Source organism: Misgurnus anguillicaudatus, chromosome 9, assembly GCF_027580225.2.
Source record: "Misgurnus anguillicaudatus chromosome 9, ASM2758022v2, whole genome shotgun sequence".
Lineage (NCBI taxonomy): Eukaryota > Metazoa > Chordata > Actinopteri > Cypriniformes > Cobitidae > Misgurnus > Misgurnus anguillicaudatus.
Window position 1 is genome coordinate 33,326,191 of NC_073345.2, and position 20,105 is coordinate 33,346,295.

The window sequence follows — 20,105 nt, forward strand, 5'->3', positions numbered from 1 at the left end:
AACGGAGATGGGGAGAACCTGTCGGATCATGACATAGTCCAGCTCCAACATAGCTCAAAGAAAAATCCTATGTTTATGAGTAGTGCTGTGGGAGAGCTTAGTAAAAAGGTTAAGAGAAAGAGAGATAATCCAGCTCACGTGAGACTAAAACTTGGCAGGCTCAGTCATATACTTTAAATTCAATGCACTTTGAGTGCAGAAACTTGTGTGGCATGGGTGCTTTGTTTTCCCAGTCTGAATACAGAACTAATCTTTTGCAGAATAAAAGTAAAGTTCATCATATATGTGTGTGTATATATAATAAATACTTAATATATACATATAGAATTATATATTAATATATAATATATTTTTATTAACATTTTACATTATATATTAATATATATTTTTATTAAAATTTTACATGCATGTGTTTGTGCATTTATATAAAATAATTACTAAACACAGTACACACACATATATGATGTAAACAAAAACTTTTATTCTGCAAACTATAAGTTATGAATTATTATGCAGCCTTAAACACAACAAACCGTGTTTGGGATTTAAACAGATTTTAGTTACTAGATACTAACACTAGTTATTTTCACACTTTCAAGTTAAGCAAGCCATCTCTATGATTTTTTAATACTATGACTTGGGTTGTAGGGGCTTTTTTGCCAATTATTTATTTATTTTTGACAGGGAAAAAACTAAATAAATAAAAAAACATTATGCACATTTGTCCTCAAAACCGGCATTATTTGAAATATTCATGACAGTAGTACAAACTTTTAAGGGGTTAGTTTAATTACCCTAATAGTGGTTGACCAATATGGGGGTTTTAAGGTTGGATTTACAATGCAGATCTTGATGCCCAATTCCGATTGTTGCCTGCATCCATTTTTTTGCTTTTTGATGGCCCACTTATATAATTTTTTAAAAACTGACCCCAAATAGCTTAAACCACATATGAAGTAAAAGGTCACGATATCCAATTGACACAGACAAAATGATTATACATGATTATATATTTTATTTCTGTAACAAGACATTGCGGACGCAAATGCATGTATCCAATTCATATCCGATTTATTTCCACATATTAATGAGGCCTAAAACCGATCGTTGAATATCGGAATCTATGCGTTTTTTCCTGCACACGTCCGTGGGTCTAATCTATGCCACTTGAGGGGAAACATTTTTTAATTTTAATCAGCCAGTGTAAATGCAGCCTAAATGGCCACTGCCGATACGGATATTGAGAAAGTAATGTAGCCAATCAGCCTATATCAGGCATGAAAACGGGTCAGGGGTGAAAAAGGTGAGAAGGGCGCTCGAGGGGCGATGTGGCCTCTGATGGGGCCGCGAGGTGGGAGGACCCCCCCAGAATAAATATTATGGGCTCATTAGGGAACATGCTGTAACTTAACTTATTTATTCTTCAGGCATGTGAATGGCCAAGGACAAAAAAGAAGGAAGGAACTCAACATCCCTCCACATGGGCAGAAACAAAATTCCCACCATAACATACATGACCATTATTTCAATTATTTAATTCTGACGGACAATTTAGATTTAAAATGTAGACATTTGACTAGTAACAGAAACCATATTTAATTAAATGGGTTGATAAATGTGGAAAGCTGTAACAAGTAGAATTCCCTTACTATTTTACATCTGCAATAATTTTATTTTGCCATAATCAGACCATCAGTCACAAGGCCATACAATTTTAAGTTGGTTTTGCAATAGGGTGGACCTGAAGGCCTACATCTAATTTAAAATGACTTAATTTTACAATATAGTACTGGTTAAATGAATTACATTATGGTTTTGAGTCATGGGTTGAATAATTTTCAGATAAGCAAAAAAGTAATGTGGGAAAATAAAATAAGAACAAATCAAGACATTACAAGCATATAAAATAGAAAAGAACAAAGTTACAAATAAAGTAAGATCTAACATTATTGATTAGGTAGAAACAGTATCAAATTAACATAACACTGTTTTCATACTATAAATTAAATATAATTAATCTTTTTAAAGCTATAAAAGTGATTTTCCTTTTGTCTTTTGTAGTTTGATTAACATTATGACTCAAACACAAGCATTTCTTATGAGACGAACTGTCCCTTTAACAACGGAGAAGCGATCTATACACTGACACATGATCAACATCTCACTTATAATAAACGACTGTTTTAATGAGAATACTTTCAGAGACTGTGCTATTACAATATAGTTTGTGCGTATATCTCCTGTCAAGCCCAAAACAATATGCGTTTGCGTGATTTTTGAGTTTGTGCGCGTATGCGCACTGAAAACAGTTCACTTTAGCATCTCTGTTGCTCAAATAGTCTAAAATCGCTTAAATGTTACTGTAAACGGCAAACTTTCTTATGAACTGTATTAGTAACTTTATGTTCTTATTCCAGCATTTCATGCAATATTTTGCAGTTTCACCATATTTACATTTAAGCCGTAGACTAGTAGACCAATGTGGAGTACGTCCATAATTCGTTCCAATCCATTCCAACAAAAATCTTTTAGGTCACTTTGCAGTGTCAGTCTATGTAGATGTGTTGTTTTAATTGATTGACGCATTAGAATTCTACAATGATAGTTTTACAGCGTTTTGTGTTGACTTTACGTCCCGAAGGCAGTCGCTCTACGCGTCTTCAACAAGCGTGTATGACGAAGACCACAGAAATGCGGATGACATCACAGTTGCGCGAGAGCCGTTCGAAAGCAGACTTCCTTATGACTTCTCGATTCACTCTCGTGATACTTTGATGTCACCTGCCTGCCTGTCGGTTTTTGCAGCGCAGCATGAACAAACAAATCTAATGTCTGGGATACATGTTTGGATGACGGCGAAGGGCGCGTCTTCAAACAACGCGCGCATACCCCCCCTCCCCCCAAAAATGTTTTCTCATCGAATCTACATGATTCACGTGGGTCACCTTTTTTGGATTCAAAACGGCGAATTTCGCCGAAAGGTGAGGGATTTTCATGCCTGCTATATAACAAAAATGTAATGACAGTAAATCAGAGACAAACAGAAAATGTGTCAAACTAAATTAACCTTTGTTATGAATAATATATATGTAAATATAACCTTTTTAAGAACTTGAAAAATATTTACCAAATAAACATGCATACTGTGGATCGGAGTTAAACTTTGCTGCACGGCGGAATGTTGTGTGTAACGCAACGTTACATCGCATTAAAAAGTGAAATATGATTGGTCATTTTGTTGTCTGTCAGACTCTCAGGTTTCTAATCTGAGTGTCATTTTCTTATTTGCTTTTACAACAAATTTAAGGAACAGGAAGATTTAAAGGTTGATTGAAAAGATTTATTACAATTCCAAACATCTGCTGATATATAGGCCACTGAAATATATTGGTCTATCACTAACCCCTAACCCAACATATGAGGGATAGTAACAGTCATGCTTGCCTTGGCAATAGTTAAAAAAGCATGTAAGACAAGTTAAGTGATGTTGACAGACCGTTTAAATTAGACTAAGGGCCAGTGAAATAGTTTTTGTCATCATGTTGACTGATCATTCACAATCCGATTTCAATCTACCTAACTTCACAAATCTAATCAAGTCCAATTCACTAGCTCGAGTGTTTCACAAAGAGCACAATTAATACTGTTTTAAGCCTGTGTGTTGATCTGAACTGAACACTCCTCCAGCTTTAGTTTCATAATGACAAGCAATGATAAGGCATTCTGGATTTGAATTTCGACAGTAATCCTGTGGTGTCTGTAGGGGTTAGGCCCGTCTGATTATGGGGTGGTCCCCTAAAGCAAATGTGTGTCAAATGCACACATTGACTCATGCAAGGACGGTGTAATCAGAGGCAAGAAGAGAGGTATGACACAATAACCTGTTTTCAGAGGATTTACACGGATATACTAGATTTGCTGCCGTGCAAGAGTAAAGCTTCAATCTGGATAAAACTGCTTCATATTTTAGAAAGAAATAACTAATTGATTTAGCGCAGCAGAAAAAAATAAAGGACACAAAACGCCAAGATCAGGGGTCTCCAACGAGGTGCCCGCCAAAGCACAATCTATTAATAGTCTCAATTTTTTCTACATATTTTTTATATAAGCCTGGCTTGGTTTACGTATGTTTTAAACAATACTAAAACATATAAACATATAAACATGTAAAATAAAATCAACAAGTAAAACAAAAAAGTTTTGAGTATGCTATAAAAAGTAGCCTTATATTATTTTATACATTGTGGTAGCCCTTGCTCACAAAAAGGTTGGAGACCCCTGGCCTAGATAGATAAATAAATAAACAAAAATGAAAATGTGTGTTTTTGCCTTTCTCGTTGTAAAATTACAAAGAAATGCCGTCCTTGACCAAAACCAGGAGGAAAATAATCCATAAAACTTCATGTACAGGGAACATTCCTTAATTAAAGGTGCTGTGTGTACATTTTAGCGCTATATAGCAATGAGATTCCTAATTGCAACCAACGCCTCAGTCTACAGCTCACCCGTCCATTTCGAAACGCATAGAGAAGCTACTCTAGCTTCCACAGGACTGAAATGTCATCGTCATCGTAAAAAACAACATAAAGTGGAAATGCACTCTGTAGAGCAGTTTGCCCATTTAGGGGTACTGTAGAAACATGGCGGAACAAAACGGCGACTTCCACTTAAGGGGGCCCGCAGCATATGTAGATAAAAACGACTCATTCTAAGGTAATAAAAACAATACAGTTCATTATGTAAGGTATTTATAAACCACTGATAATATCGTTTGTATATTATATTGCACTTTTGTTAAGAGATCCTCTTAAAATTTACACACTGCACCTTTAAGCCACCAAGATGAATGTAACAAGAGATTGAAACTTGTACGATGCTAAGAAAGACACAATGCCTAGCATTAAATTGTAACAAAAATTAAGTTTAATAATCACTAAAAATAAAATACAGTTTATGGTAATATTTTATAATGGTAAAACTAATTTTGGACACATGATATTTACTCCTTTTAATTTTGGACACATGATATTTACTCCTTCATGTGTGTTTAATACTGTTAAGTTAATATTTATGAAAAACCAGAGTTCAACAAATGCACCACTGAAAAAAAATCACAAGTGACACTGTGTCTTAAAACAAAGAACCCATTTTTTGCTCTCTCAAAGCAAAAATGCAAAACAGGAAATTAGAATGTAAGACTCATGCGCTACCTGTCACTGTAAATGTACACTACCTGTACACTGACTTCACAAACCTGAAAAAACGTCATCCTCATGTTTAACCATTTCATACACCTGAAACCTCTCGAGTTTCATTCAAAGCAGACATGTACTGTACGTCTTCTGTATATTCAGCAAGACTGTACCGTACGGTTTAATTATTGAAGAACTGGAGGTAACAGGGTCACCAAGAGAACTTCCACCTCTCTCATACTGTCTCCATAACAACACAACCTTCGCCCTATTTCCTCAATTTTAGTGGTGACGCAAGATAACACAAGCGGTGTGTGCAAGGATTACACATGTCGAAATCTGGGCAAGTTAATCTTCAACGCAACCCGAGGAATTCAAATTTCGTTTTGCTTGTCTGATATTTGGGCCAAATCAGAAGAAACAAACAACCCTACTTCTGAACCGAGCACACCTCAAGCACCTGGAAATACTATACTCAGCGATATCTAACAAGAACACTTATAAGCCAAACATAGCTAGTCCTAAGGGACACAACAGCATTTAGTTTCTGCAGGTGCATAAGCGCAAAAGTGATTTAAGGGGCGTGCACACCAAAACGTTTACGCCGGTGGCCGGCATATGTTTTCAATTGTTTCTAATGGAAGTGCCGCGCTTTTCAAAAATGCCAGCAGCTGGTGTTTGTTTCCCGTGCTTAGTGCTCACGCTCTGCGCTCTTTCCGCGCTCAGCGCCGAGAGTTGAAAAATTTTCAACTTTGGCTGAAACGCTCAACTCGTCAATGTCCCTCCCCACCATCCAATCACAGTGGAGGAGGGGCGAGACAAATATCACAACAACAAAAGTTTGAGTTACACCACTCCTCAACTTGGCCCATCTGTGTTCCCACCGGCGCAAACGGAAATGCCCGTGAAGCAACATGATGCAGTTTTTTTACCTGACGTGAGGAGTTCTAGTGGACCAATCACAGCACTTGCGGTCCACGTAGTTAAAATTTCGCCGAGGTGCGCATTAGGCTACGCACAGCCTATGGCGAATACCTTACGCATGACTATAAATTACGCTTTAGTCTGAATCAAGGAAAAATAGGCCACGGTCTGTCTACGCCTGGCCGTTTGCCTGTGGCAAAGGTTTGTATCTGTCCCCATTCAAAGCTCTATAATGCCCTCTCAAAACAGCTCTCAGCACTTCATCGATGCTAATCGTTTTAGCACAAACATCACAACAAATCTAATTTCTAGGAATGCACGGGTATTGACATGTTTGCCAACAGCAATAGCTGACAACCAACTTGCTATTCATTTCCACTCAACATCTTTTAGGACAATCTCCAGATTTTGCCGTTACGTAAAGCAACATTATTCTTATTTTGGCTGGCGTCTGAAATTCCCACGGTTGTCTGGAGCGATGCTCCCCCCGGGATACTCACTGTAATGACAGCCTTGCTGAGGCAAAGGGAACCACGACAGCCATATTCACGCTCGTCCTGGGATTTGTAGTAACTCAAGGTGTTGTTCTTCAGGACGACCCAACGGTCCTGCCAGCCATGAATGTAGTTAGTCCACTGTGAGGGGAACACAAAAGAGGTGTTATACGAAAGCTGTCCACCGATGCACGTGCACAAACACAGCAGCCATGTTGTTTATGTATGACAAGAATGAACGGTGTGTTTATATTTTCAGTACACACTTAATGCAACATAACTACTACTAACCACCTATAAAACACACAAAGACATGACAGCAGATAAATAATATACATCGCAATCACATTTCCCTCACACACATTGATCATCGCATGATGATTTATTCAGTAATCCCATATGGAAAATGCTCCTCTCATCACAAAAACAGCTCATCAGATGTCTGAGTCATGAGGGGAGGTTTTCTCTTTTAATCCCATCAGGAAGGAAAGACACAAGCTGATGAACTACAGTAACCCCGACTAACTCCAGCCTGTCAGCCCCATTACCTGGTGTACGCTTTTTTTAACGACGTACACGCAGAAAGAAGGACAGTTGCGCATAACACATCAAATATTACTCAAACAAACTGTCTCTTTTAATATAAACCAAGCTTAATGTCTAAACATGCATCTTTCTCCTTTGGACTTGAAAAATGTAAGCAAATGAGCACGACAGCCTCGCGTTTGTTTACATCGGGTCAGGTGGAAACGCACACATAAACATACGCTTACCCGGTTAAGGAGGTATTTTCTGAGTCTCAACCTACCTTACTAAGCACCCCGCTGAACTCCACAACCCCTCCGTGCAGACCGGGTACTGGTTCGGCTTCCAGATCTTCGTCGGAACCGGAGGAGTTCCAGCTCTGGCTGTCCGGCAGCAATCTGCCGTTGGGAAGCGGGCTGGAATTCATGACGAATCCGACGAACGAACGCTCGACTGAGGTGAGGAAAAAACGGCAAACGAAACGAAAAACGCAGGTGAATTATCAACGGCCAGTGTCCGTCAGATGGCCTCACATCGATTAAGTTGTGTTTTATCCAGAAAATCCTGAAAACGACCGATAAATGTGGAAGTGAAACGTCCGTGTGTTGATTTCATGAGCGTCTGTGTGAGGCTGCGCAAGTAAACGCAGAAGATACCCGCCCCCTCTCGCTCTCTTTCGAAAAAAAAACCTTCAACAGCCGCCCTCTAAATCAACACCAGTCGTATAGTAAATTTTGCGACAAGAACTATGAGAGTGGAAAAATTGTGGTAGATAAAAATTTATTTCGTCCGTTTTTGAATGTACCTCATGCCAACGCCATCTTCACTCTGCGCTCAAGAAGGCACGCGCTTGCCGCCGCTTCTCCAGCTCTAGGGGCGCTGGCTCAGAAGTGACGTCACCAAAACCACGTTTTCCTAATATGGAAACTTTGCCCCGCCCTCCCAAGGGGAAGCGTCCTTACTTTTAAAAAGGCAAGTTAGTAGTTCGTTCAAATCACCAACCCTAATATTAATGCTTGCCTTAGGCAAGAAATAAACCTTAGTGTGTTATTAAAATAGCTTTTACTCTTTTCTATTTTGGTTTAGATATTTCAAAAATCTTATCACGTTAAACATTAACATTTTTACTTCCTAAGTTTTGTCAATTTGGTTTTATTTCTTTATATATTTAGGCATTTGACACATGCTTAATCCAAAAAGTGCATTTAGTAGGGCTGTCAAAAGATTAATCATATACAAAATAAAAGTTTGTGTTTGCATAATATATTTGTGTGTGTACTCTGTGTAATTATCATAGGCCTATATATATAAATACACACACACATGTATACTTTTAAGAAAAGTTTTTTATGCATATATTTTGTATTTATATATTACATAAAAATATCAAAATCTAAATATATTTAGTGCTGGGCAAAGATTAATAATTAATTGCATACAAAATAAAAGTGATTTTTCTTTGCATAATAAATGTTTGTGTACTGTGTGTAATTATTATGTGTATTTAACCACACACACATGCATATATTCATGTATATTTCATTTTTTTATTTATATAACATATAGAATATATTAAGATATAAATAACTATATATACACATGTAAATATTTCTTAAATACATACATGAATGTGTGTGTGTGTATTTATATATACATAATATTTACACACAGCACACACTCATATATTATGCCAAAAAAATCACTTTTACTTTGTATGCGATTAATGCGATTAATCGTGATTAATCTTTTCCCAACACTACACATGTTATACATACATCCATGTGTGTGTGTTTATACATACAAAATAATTACACACAGTGCGCACAGCACATATATATATTATGCAAAAACAAACTTTTATTTTGTATGCGATTAATCGCGATTAATTCACAGTTTTGTTAGGCAAAGAAGAACCAACATCACAACAAAGGGAGAATTTGTTAGTGTAGATTCAGATAACCGCTAAACAACAGACGTGTGACCTGCTTCCTCTTCCTGTTGACCCTTGTGTGTCATTAATTTATCATCACGCAACTAATCAGCTTCAAATCGGTGTTATAACTCAACTGTTACTGTACTTTTCATTCCTTACAACAGTGGCAGCACATTTTTAAATTTATTAACGAAATTAATGTATGTAGGTTTGACGTTCCCTTAAGTTATACAAATGGATAAGAAGGTCTAATGAAACATGTATTTTTGTAGCTAGGCTGCTGACATTGATGTAGTGGGTGGATGTTGAACACTACACTTTCACAATGATTGTAAAATTTATGTTTTACCTCCCACTGAACACAATGCATGCTTAAATGATGTGCATCTTATTTTGGCTTCGGCCCATTGTTAGAATCGATACTCAGCTATTCTCTCTTTATGGCTGCTGTGCCCATTAACTGATTCATTCTCTTATGACTGAAGCTCCAGTTCTGCCAACTATAGAAAGAAAACTCTGTCTATAATGTGATACCAATATCAAACCATAACACTGCATCATTGCAAGTAATGTTAGACTTGCGTATCAAAAGCAATAAATTAGGCTCTTATCTCACAATACAATATGATAAGCAAGGAAATTGTACACGCTTTGAAATAAAATCAGGCATTAAGTAATATAATACTGTATTAGGATAATACTGTAAGCATCAGATTTCTGCAGTGTTATCTGTATAGGTGTTCATGAACATTCTTTATTTCCACAGCTTTGTTGCACATCAGTCTATAACATCCCATTAATGATTTTAAATCTTTGGGTCTGGCAATTCTTCAGATGAATAAACTGCTCAAAGGAGTGGACTTTACGATCTGCTTCAGTGTTTGAGGGAAAAGCCCTTCATTGTTTATGCAGTAGTGTCATTTATTTTGTCAAGTACATCTTGTATCTCTTAAACACTTAACACACAGAATGTTGCATACATCTCTGTGTCTGTTTGTCTTACGCAGGGCTTGAAGGATGTGTGTGCATGAGTCAAGCACAGTTGACTTTAAAAAGAACATGATCGTATTAGTCATGGTTATAGCATTCATACTTATGACACAAGCAAACTCATACTTTCTAATGAGGAAATTAGAAAGTTCCTTTTATTCAAATGTATATACAGCCAAAATGTATCATCCCCTAATTAATGGTCATCAAACGGTCATATAAACAGCCTAAAATAAAGATTATTTAATTTAAGTTAAAACGCTGCCACCCAATATTGCAAACAACATTCAAATTAAAGTAATTATTTTAGTGAATAAAAATATTAAAAAAAAACCCTCATTGCTTATAATCATAGTTTGATAGCACCATGATTCCCAACCATAACACATCCCTAACTCAGAAAGTCATGAAAATCCTCAGTTTTCAGCTGGTATAGATGACACTGTGGTGGCATTCATGTCCACCCATATGTTCATTACAACATGACTTTAAAGCAGTCAGATATTATGCTATGAATCACATTTGCTTGAAATCTTGTCTTTCTAATCTAAACTAAAACTTTGAATTGATTTCAAAGCTTTTATCCAAAATATAGATGCCCAAGGGAAGAATGCACTTGCATTTCCAGTACAAAGGCTTTTTGTTTTTCATTGTGCTTGCATGCATCTTGTGGCTGTGTCATGTGTTTGGCTCCGACTGAGATCTCGGCTCGGTCATAAGACGTGTGATGGAGACCACAAGACCTCCATCAAGATATCCATTAGCCCAACAGAACTCCTCCTCTTCCCAACACGTCCCAGATTAACATCGTTCCCCGGAAATCCAGGCATAGATGCATTCTTCATTATGCAGATCTGAATAAGTAGTTTGGCCGAGTATTGATTTAGGTGTAATTTGGTGTAGCATAGACTTCAGAATGTGACTGGAAATAATGACCACAAAGTTTGTAAATGAAGAGTGGACTAAGTGAGTGTAAAAAAAATCTAATGAAGACTCAACCATAAATATTTAACCATGAGACCTGTAAAATGCTTTACTTCCATTTGGTGAGCCATTAAATACTGTACACACTACAGAGAGAGAGAGAGAGAGAGAGAGAGAGAGAGTTAAGATCTTGAGCATATTACAGTAACAATACAACACAATGAAAGCAAGTTGTTGGAGTGTTGCTATGATTGGCAGGGTGTTGCTAGGTGGTCACACAGGTGTACCCCCAAATCTAAATCTAGATAGATCATTTATCATACATTCACTCAAAAAGTAATATTGTGTTTCTTCTCAACAGGATCATTTACAGCTGTTACACAAACATGCAGGATGGGTTATAAACTAAAATGTCATTCCTAGTGGGGTTTAAACCCTAAAGCCCTTTCACACAGAAATGACAGAAAATGCGTCCGGGATTTTTCTGGGATCATTTGATTTGTGGTTCATTCACACTGCCAATGATTTTCCAGGATCTTCGTGTGCATTCACACACAGCCCAGTCTCATGAAATTTCGTTATATAGTCACGTAATGTTTTGATTCTTTTTTCGTGATATTATCACGAATTTCTGTGTTTTTCGTGATCGTATAACAAATTCCTGTTTTCGTGTGATTATCACGTATTGGTTACTCAACTGTTTTGTCCTATTTTCTTACCATTGTCGCTTCGGTTTAGGGTTAGATTTACAAAAAATGACATCTCTATTCTCTACTCAAACCCAACTCTAACCCTAATGCCAGGCGACATATAAAAAAGAAATCTGAAAAAAACTGTATAAACCAATAAATAAAGTGACATTCTAATGCAAGCACCAAATCTAACCCTAAACCGAAGCGACAATGGTAAAAATATGAAAAAGCAGTTGAGTAACCAATGCGTGAAAAAACGCGGAAATTTGTGATAATATCACGGAAAAAGAATAAAAAAATGACGTGACTATTATCACGAAACCTTGAGCAGCCACACATGCCGTAAAGATCCCGTAAGACACGTGACATATTTAATGTGAGAGGGATGTGTCACGTCACTTACGGCATTGTTCACACAGAATGCTTTCTGTAAATGTTATGCTATGTACACACCAAACGCAGGACATCGCGTTACTCGCTCTAGAGTACTCGCAGGATTTAACTTCGTGTAATGGGAATTTTTCACTCAAGTTGAATATTTTCAACCTGGGCGAAGACGCATTTGAGGCAAATAGCGCGTGTTTTCACGGCAAACGTGGCAATCATATTGCGTCATTCGCATCTCCCCACGTGAGGACGTGTCTAAACACGTCTTTGCATTGATTTTGTATGTAATCTACTCGCGCAAATCGTTGAACTCGCGTCTGGTGTGAACCCACAGTTACGGCAATGTTACTAGGTCCTCTTTACAGAAGCAATCCCAGGACATTTATGGGAAGTGTTTGTGTTCACACTTTGGAAATTTTCCGGGACCAAAGTGCGATGTGCATGGGGTTTAAGTATGAGTATTAGTAATAGGGTATTGGTAGGATGTGGGTTGGGTCTACTCTAGGATAATCTTCACAGCTGCTTCTGCATTACAACCTTGGAATGTCAGAGATCTAGAATATGCCAACACTTCCCACCCTTCTGGTCAGAGGTTATCCAGAATGCTGGCAATGTCCCAAACTGGATTTTTTTTTGGGGGGGGGGGGTAATTTAGTTTATGTAAGTAGTGAAGCGAGTCACTGCCTGACGTTTTGCAGATTAGCACTGGGATTATGTCTAATCTGAGAGATTGTGCTGACAGTCACCAGAGAGACTTTACTGCTGGGTGACAACTCGAATAAACCCGTCAAACCGAACAGTGTGAATTCTCAGAGTTATCATCTCTAACCACACACAATGTCTGTGTGTTTTTATCTAAACTACACAAAAATATTGCAAACAACCACACTTCCCCTTGTAAAACTGAGGTAAAAACTTTACTGCACATGGGAAAGACTGGAGCTCAGAAGCATGGTTACATTTCAAGAGCAAAATGGCGACTGTGACTCATCAGAGCTTAATGTTTTTCTTAAGCTAATGTTATATGGCATAAATAATGCATGCTGACTCAATAGAGCTGGAGTAATTCACCTGACTACAGTGTGGTTTGCGATTAACGCACGTCAATATGAGGAAGTTGTGTAAACTGCAGTTCGGACGACCATCTTAAATGCATGTAAGTGTAGAGTCAGCTGTTGTTTAATTAAACCCTTGTTCGGTTATAAAGGTTTATCTACCATCATTTTACAGTCGACAGTAAAGTGTCAAGGTTTAAGAGCTGCATAGTGCATAGTACTGCTAGTGAAATTGCTGAATGTAACAAATAGTAATGGAAGATTAACTTTAAACTGTAAAATAATTAAATAAATACAATAAATAAAAATAAGAATTTAAAATAAAATGTATCACAAAAGCATCACACAAAAAATAACAAAAATAATCAAAACTTTGTACATATGTTATAATTCACTATAATTTTTATTAATTTTATACAAATAAAACATATATCTAAATAAAACAAATAATAAAATATTTATACTTTTTAGTTTTGTGTTTGCGTCATTGTCAGCTCTTTGTAAACCTCCCCAAAAATCTGTCAACACTTTGCTTATAATCTTGTAAGATATTATAAACATCAGTTCTTTATACCCAATTTCAACACCAGCTGGTTACTGGCCTGTATATGACACACCCAGAAAACACACACACATGTCTGCCCCGAGGGTGGACAGGGTTACGGGCCTGTTTAGTGAAACATTCAGTCATTCAGAATTACTTCACTTTGTTAATCTCATGTGTGTTTCCCACTCAAATTCCCTCGGCTTGGTGAGTCAAGAGCTCTTAGGATGAATTCCATCCCCACCCTAAATGATTCCTTATGGTTCAGGGTCCCAGACTCCCACCCGCCCCCTACTGGAGACAAGTACAGCATGAACTACCTGAGGCAATCTTAAAAGTTGAGTCACAAAGAAATCCAGATCCCATACCTATTTCATTTTCAATCCAATGCTATTTATAAACTAACTGTGTACAATGCACAACACACGGAATATGCAAAAATAGTCAAATATAATACAATAGTTTGGCAGCAGTTATCCTAAACACTGACTGATATGCATATGTGTGCATGCATTTGTGTATTCGTGCACCCTTGTAATGTGGCGTGTACGCTTCAGACTCAGTACTAAAATAAAAAACCTAGACATGTCTGGTCTGTCTATCTGGCAAAGTTTGTAAGCCTGGCATATATGTGTATGGGAAAGAAAACCATTGAGCGAGAGATTCTCTTTGTGTTTGCAAAGATCATTTAACATTACAGTTAAAGGGGACTTTTTTAAGATGTCCAATAAATCTTTGGTGTCCCCAGAGTACATATGTGAAGTTTTAGCTCAAAATACCATATAGATAATTTATTATAACACGTTAAAATTGCCACCTTGTAGGTGTGAGCAAAATGTGGCATTTTTGGGTGTGTCCTTTTAAATGCAAATGAGCTGATCTCTGCACTAAATGACAGTGCCGTGGTTGGATAGTGCAGATGAAGGGGCAGTATTATTGTAATAAGATCCCCTTCTGACATCACAAGGGGAGCCAAATTTCAATGACCTATTTTTTTACATGCTTGCAGAGAATGGTTTACCAAAACTAAGTTACTGGGTTTTTCTTAGGTTGATAAAATCACTGCGGACCCAATTTATAGCACTTAAACATGGAAAAGTCAAATTTTCATGATGTCTCTTTAAAGGTGCAGTGTGTAATTTTTAGAAGGATATTTTGACAGAAATGCAAAATAATATACAAAACTATATTATCAGGGGTGTATAAAGACCTTTTTATAATGACTCGTTATGTTTTTATTACCTTAGAATGAGACGTTTTTATCTACATATACAGAGGGCCCCCTTACGTGGAAATCGCCATTTTGTGCCGCCATGTTTGTACAGAAGCCCTTTACGGACAAACTTTTTTAAGTTGTCACCGTTGATGACATGTTTTTCTTGTGCCGGCTACCATAGCTTCTCTATGTGTTTCAAAAGCGAGGGGTGAGCAGTGAGTGGACTGAGCCGTTGGTTGCAATTCGCAACCTCACCACTAGATGCCGCTAAAATTTACACTGCACCTTTAAAGAAATATGATGAGTTAACACCCTATCCAAAATTCACCAAGAGGTCAGACATGTCAGTGCTTCTGTAAGAGAGACAGAAAGAGGTTTTCCTTAACTGATAGTCCTGACAAAGCTCTCTCTCTCTCACTCTCTCTTTCTTTCTTTCTCTATTTCAAAGTATTTTCTATTTATAAAGGTACTGAAGGGCGGCATTGTCTCTTATGTCTGAAAGCTGCAGGCATCTATCTGTTCATTCAATCAAAGCAACATGTAAATTTGCACCTGGCCAGAGTCGAGCTGTAATGTATTTCCTGATTTAATTGCTCAGCTGACCTAAAGGAGTTCTCAGCTATGTCTCATTTGATGCATTTAGATACATACATGTGCATGTGTGTGCATCATGTTAAAAGGATTTTTGTATATCCTGAGGTCCATCAAAGACTTTGCTTCAGGCGACCCTCAGGCATGACGGGAAATTTCCTCTAATGAGTTGAAATCTGGACTGTATAGGGACTGAAAGCTTTTGACTGAAACAAAAGCATCTGCGGGTTTGACAGCGTTGGGGTCGAGCAGTTCCTCTGCCTGAGGGTTTCCATTTCCTCTGTGATAACGGTCGGGTGAACACAGAGTCTTTATGAGGATAAAACCACACACACAGACATTCAGTGTGTGTTTTTTAGTAACCTTCAATGGTGCAGTCGGCTGTTTCTGTGAGATTAGAGGAGTAATATCACTGTTCTGCTGAGCTGGACTCACTGTCATGCTGGTTACCCTCCGCAATGCACCAACGCACTTGCAATGGGCTTTTACCATTAAACCATCACATGTCTAGTGTGCAACACTAATCTAATTTTAGCTACTTTCATTGTGTATGTGTGCTTGACCTCACTTAAATCTCCACATCCCATTTTGCTGTTTTAAACGTTATGAAAGAACAATGGTCAACGGCGGTTTCACAAGCTGAAGTTTCTATGATTTCTCTATATGTACTTTCCTGTTACACAATCAAGTCTTCATGTTTATCACACAGTTGAAAGTTTAACCAGATTTAGTGTTCAGAGTCCAGTCCTGTTTATTAGTATTTTTGGTTTGATGACCAATGATTTTATAGACATAATTAATAATTCTATTTCACAGAATCTGTGAAATGATTGAAAATCTTTTTTTAATCTTTTTTTTTTATTAATTCTTATAACACTATTTTAATTTACAAAATGAGTATTGGTCAATCTCAGGTAGTTTATTTTTTAACATGGTTTCTTAATGGAGGATAGAGGCATTAATAGGACTGAGTTTTTAGCATATATTTAGCAAATACATAAAATATAGCTGCATTAAATAGGTGCTAATAGCATAAAGACATTGAGCAAATTCTAGTGATTTACAATTTTATTTATTTTTTTAAATAAACCGATAACATCAAAGAAATAATATAGGTAACCGGACTGAACATTAAGATGACATTCACAGTCATAGCATCAATATCATAAAATATACAAAAAAAATGAAAAAAATTACTTTTGATCTTCACATGGTCTTCAGGAGATCCAGATGATGTAACTTCCTCTAGAAAATGTGACTTGTGTAATATGTCTAGATTTCCAGAGAAGGAAATGAGCATTTTATCTAAAATATTTTTAATGGTAAAAAATATTTAAAGCAAAGATGGGATATGGACCCACATAAAAATGCAAAAAAAAAGATATCTGAAGAAATGTATGCGTTATATTTAAAAATAAAGTATGTTTAAATTTGGGAATGGATAAAAATGCTGTTTTTCAGTGTTCTGTGTAGTTTTTATTAACGTTTTAAATTATATAGTTTAAAATTGGTGTAAGATTAACATGCAGGAAACTTTGCTTAATAATATGTATTTCAGAATTTTTATACATACAATTTATACAATGTCCCGGGGACAGAAATGGCAATGATTTGGTGGAATGGCCCAAATATAATTAGATTTTTATATTTTCTAAAGTGAATGATGCTAATAATCTGGTTGAAAAATAATGTAAATTTAAACTATGCAATAAATGTTTCAGAGTAACCAAATAAATAAATAAATAAATATTAAATATATAAATATTAAATATATATATTTAAGCAGGAGTCAGCACCTGTAGCACAGTTGCATGTACAAAGAAGATCAATGTTAAACCTCTCTGTGTTCAATATCCATCTCTTTTTAAAGTGCTGATGATTCCTCTGTTTATCCAGTAGAGGGTGTTGCGCTACAGACATACTGCAGTGTTCTGATTCAGGATCAGTTTGAGCTCATTGTCTGAACCTACTGTGAGGAAAACTCCTAAAATGACAACAAATCAGCCTGTTAAAGCAAACCATGATAAATGAGACCACCCAAAAACAGCTACACCACAGCCCTCTTTCATAAACACTCACAGACGGCCCACCGATGCTCGCGTGTGTGGGTTCTGTCTGGAAGTTGTTTTAATGGTAATGTTAGCTCTCTGTACACTGTTAAACTTTAAGAGAGTGTTTGCTTTAAGAGACATTATGATTAACTTCATCTTGTGTCAGTGTTTATAGAGGGAAAGTTAAAGGTGCCAAAGAATGCATTGAATTTATATGTTAAATTGTACTCTGATATCTACATAAAATTTATTAAATGCAAAAATTATACAGAGACAGTTTACATCCTTAGGATTTGCCTTTTAGGATTTGGTCTATTATTGCCTTATTTGAAAGGGTCATGAATAATAATTTTGAGCTCTGCTCTGATTGGCTGTTTTACAGAGCAGCTCCTTCAGTAGCTCTCTGTGTGTGTAAACAGACCTTATGTTAAATGTATCAGATGAAGATACAGATTTTGATCTTTATCAATTGAATCAATTATTTGAAGATTGTTCATGGACGTTTCTGAATGGTAAGTTTGTGATTTTTCAGTATGGACCAGCAAAACGTAACTTCAATAATACGTCAATAATAAAACTTCCGCCTAAACGCTAGCATATAGCATAAACTAGCATATAGCTAACTCAACAGTCAGAGCTTTGTTTTTAGCATTGTAACAACATTGTAATTAATTTAATGTGTAATTTAATGTACAGGGGCATACATCACGACTGTATCTTCACAGTTGGTGTTATGTTGAGATTGACCTGTTTTCCAGCGGTCTTTTGCATGCACAAGGTTTACATAAGAATTAGGAAACAATCGTGTTTGAGGCTCACGATATGTATTGTTTTACATTCTATGGCACCTTTAACTGACTATGCAGAAGTGACATTATTCTGTACTGTGGCTATAGCTCACATTATAGTTGTAGCTCATCCAAAATCAAAATTCTGTAAGGGCTTCATGTTAAATCTGCATGGCTGTAGATCACAGTGTGCTGCTTATGTAGAAACAATGAAAGTGAATCATGATGCTAAACAAACATACACAGTCTTTGGATATTTTTACCAAGTGTGGTGAGCCCTGGTAGATGATGGCAGAGTTTTAAGTTTTTTTGTGAACTTGTGTAATTCGAAATCGATCCACAGCGACGTGCGACCATTTGTGATGGTTAACAACGGACAATCATTTTGTTTTCTTGTCTTATGGACTTTGTGTGATGGCTATCTCTGATCGCATCTCTTTGGTGATAAATCCTTCATCACACACTTTCTTTTTGCCTGTGGGTGAGTTTGTCAGTGTGATTGCGCTGACTGGAAATATCGACCTGTTCTTTTCTTCAGAGAGAAACAGCTTCAAATTGATTCTCAATCTTTGACACATACACAAAAACCTGTTTTTGCAAGGGTCTCTGTTTCACTGTCCTGGCCATTTTTGTCTGCAATCGTATTGATGTACAGACACAGTGACTGATCTCTTGAAATATTACCTTATTCTTTGGAGGAAGATTTACATTCCCATGCAAGGAAATACATGAAAATGATGTTCAGTGTCTATGATCAGAAAACACAGTACAGTATACTGCTTTTCCATAGTGGGTAACAATAGCCGAATAATCATGCATATCATTATACTTGGCATACTGTTTAGAATAGAATTAGCATAGAGCAAATTGGGATTCACCAAAAAGATTTATTTCTTTTGATTTTTGGGTGAAATAACCTGGACAAAATTTATGTTTGTAATATTATCTATCTATCTATCTATCTATCTACATTTACATTAATGCATTTGTCAGACACTTGTCCAAGTGATTTAAAGCAACACTATGTAGTTTTCATGTAAAATGACTTACAGCTCCCCCATGTGGTTGAAAAGCGCAACAGTTCCTGGTATCAGACACTCTTCTGCAGGCAGGGGGAGGGGCGGGGCTGTGTGCTCTACCCTCCACCGCCACTTTCAGAGTGTGCTTGTAGCAGCTAGGAGGCTGCCCAGGTTGCAGCAACAGTACAATTTGTCCAGTTAAAAGTTGTTCTATCACTGAAATAATTTTGGAGACATTATTTAAAGGTAAAAAAACTACATAGTGTTGCTTTAACGTACATTTTTTATCTGTGTGTGTGTGTGTGTGTGTGTGTGTGTGTGTGTGTGTGTGTGTGTGTGTGTGTGTGTGTGTGTGTGTGTGTGTGTGTTCGCTGGGTTCGAACCCATGACCTTTTGTCTGCCTTGTGCAATGCTCTACCATTCCCATACGTCAAAAATAATAAAAATAATAATAATAATAATCTGGCCAAAAATATATTTTTAAAATATATGCTAAATACATTTTGTAGAAAGTAATGCTCAATTGAATATATTTTTGAATTTGGAAATATATTTAGTTTTAACCTTCATATATCAACATATTTTTCAAAATGTATTTCTAGGGCAAGCAAATACATTTCTAATTTTACATCCCATATGGCAAAAATGTATTCTTTGCTAAAATATATTTAAAATATATGCTAAATAAGTTAATTTTATAAAGTATATTTTTGAAGTTAAAAATATATTTAATTTTAACCATTTAAAACATTTAAAAGGTTTTCTTCTATTCCGGCATAA

At 36.6% G+C, this 20,105-nt stretch overlaps 1 protein-coding gene across 2 annotated transcripts in view; it reads right to left on the minus strand.

Moving 5' to 3' along the window:
- cert1b (ceramide transporter 1b) overlaps positions 1-8,020 on the minus strand; it is a 47,865-nt gene extending 39,845 nt beyond the window's left edge. Inside the window, exons 1-2 of one of the 2 annotated variants that reach the window (XM_073871522.1) lie at positions 7,419-8,020; positions 6,617-6,751 (exon numbers count right to left, since the gene is read on the minus strand). In XM_073871522.1, coding sequence (XP_073727623.1) covers positions 6,617-6,751; positions 7,419-7,562 — 279 coding nt within the window. In that variant the 5' untranslated portion in view covers positions 7,563-8,020. The remainder of the gene's footprint in view (positions 1-6,616; positions 6,752-7,418) is intronic. The other variant, XM_073871523.1, reaches the window with a different exon arrangement.
- Positions 8,021-20,105: the final 12,085 nt, after the last annotated feature.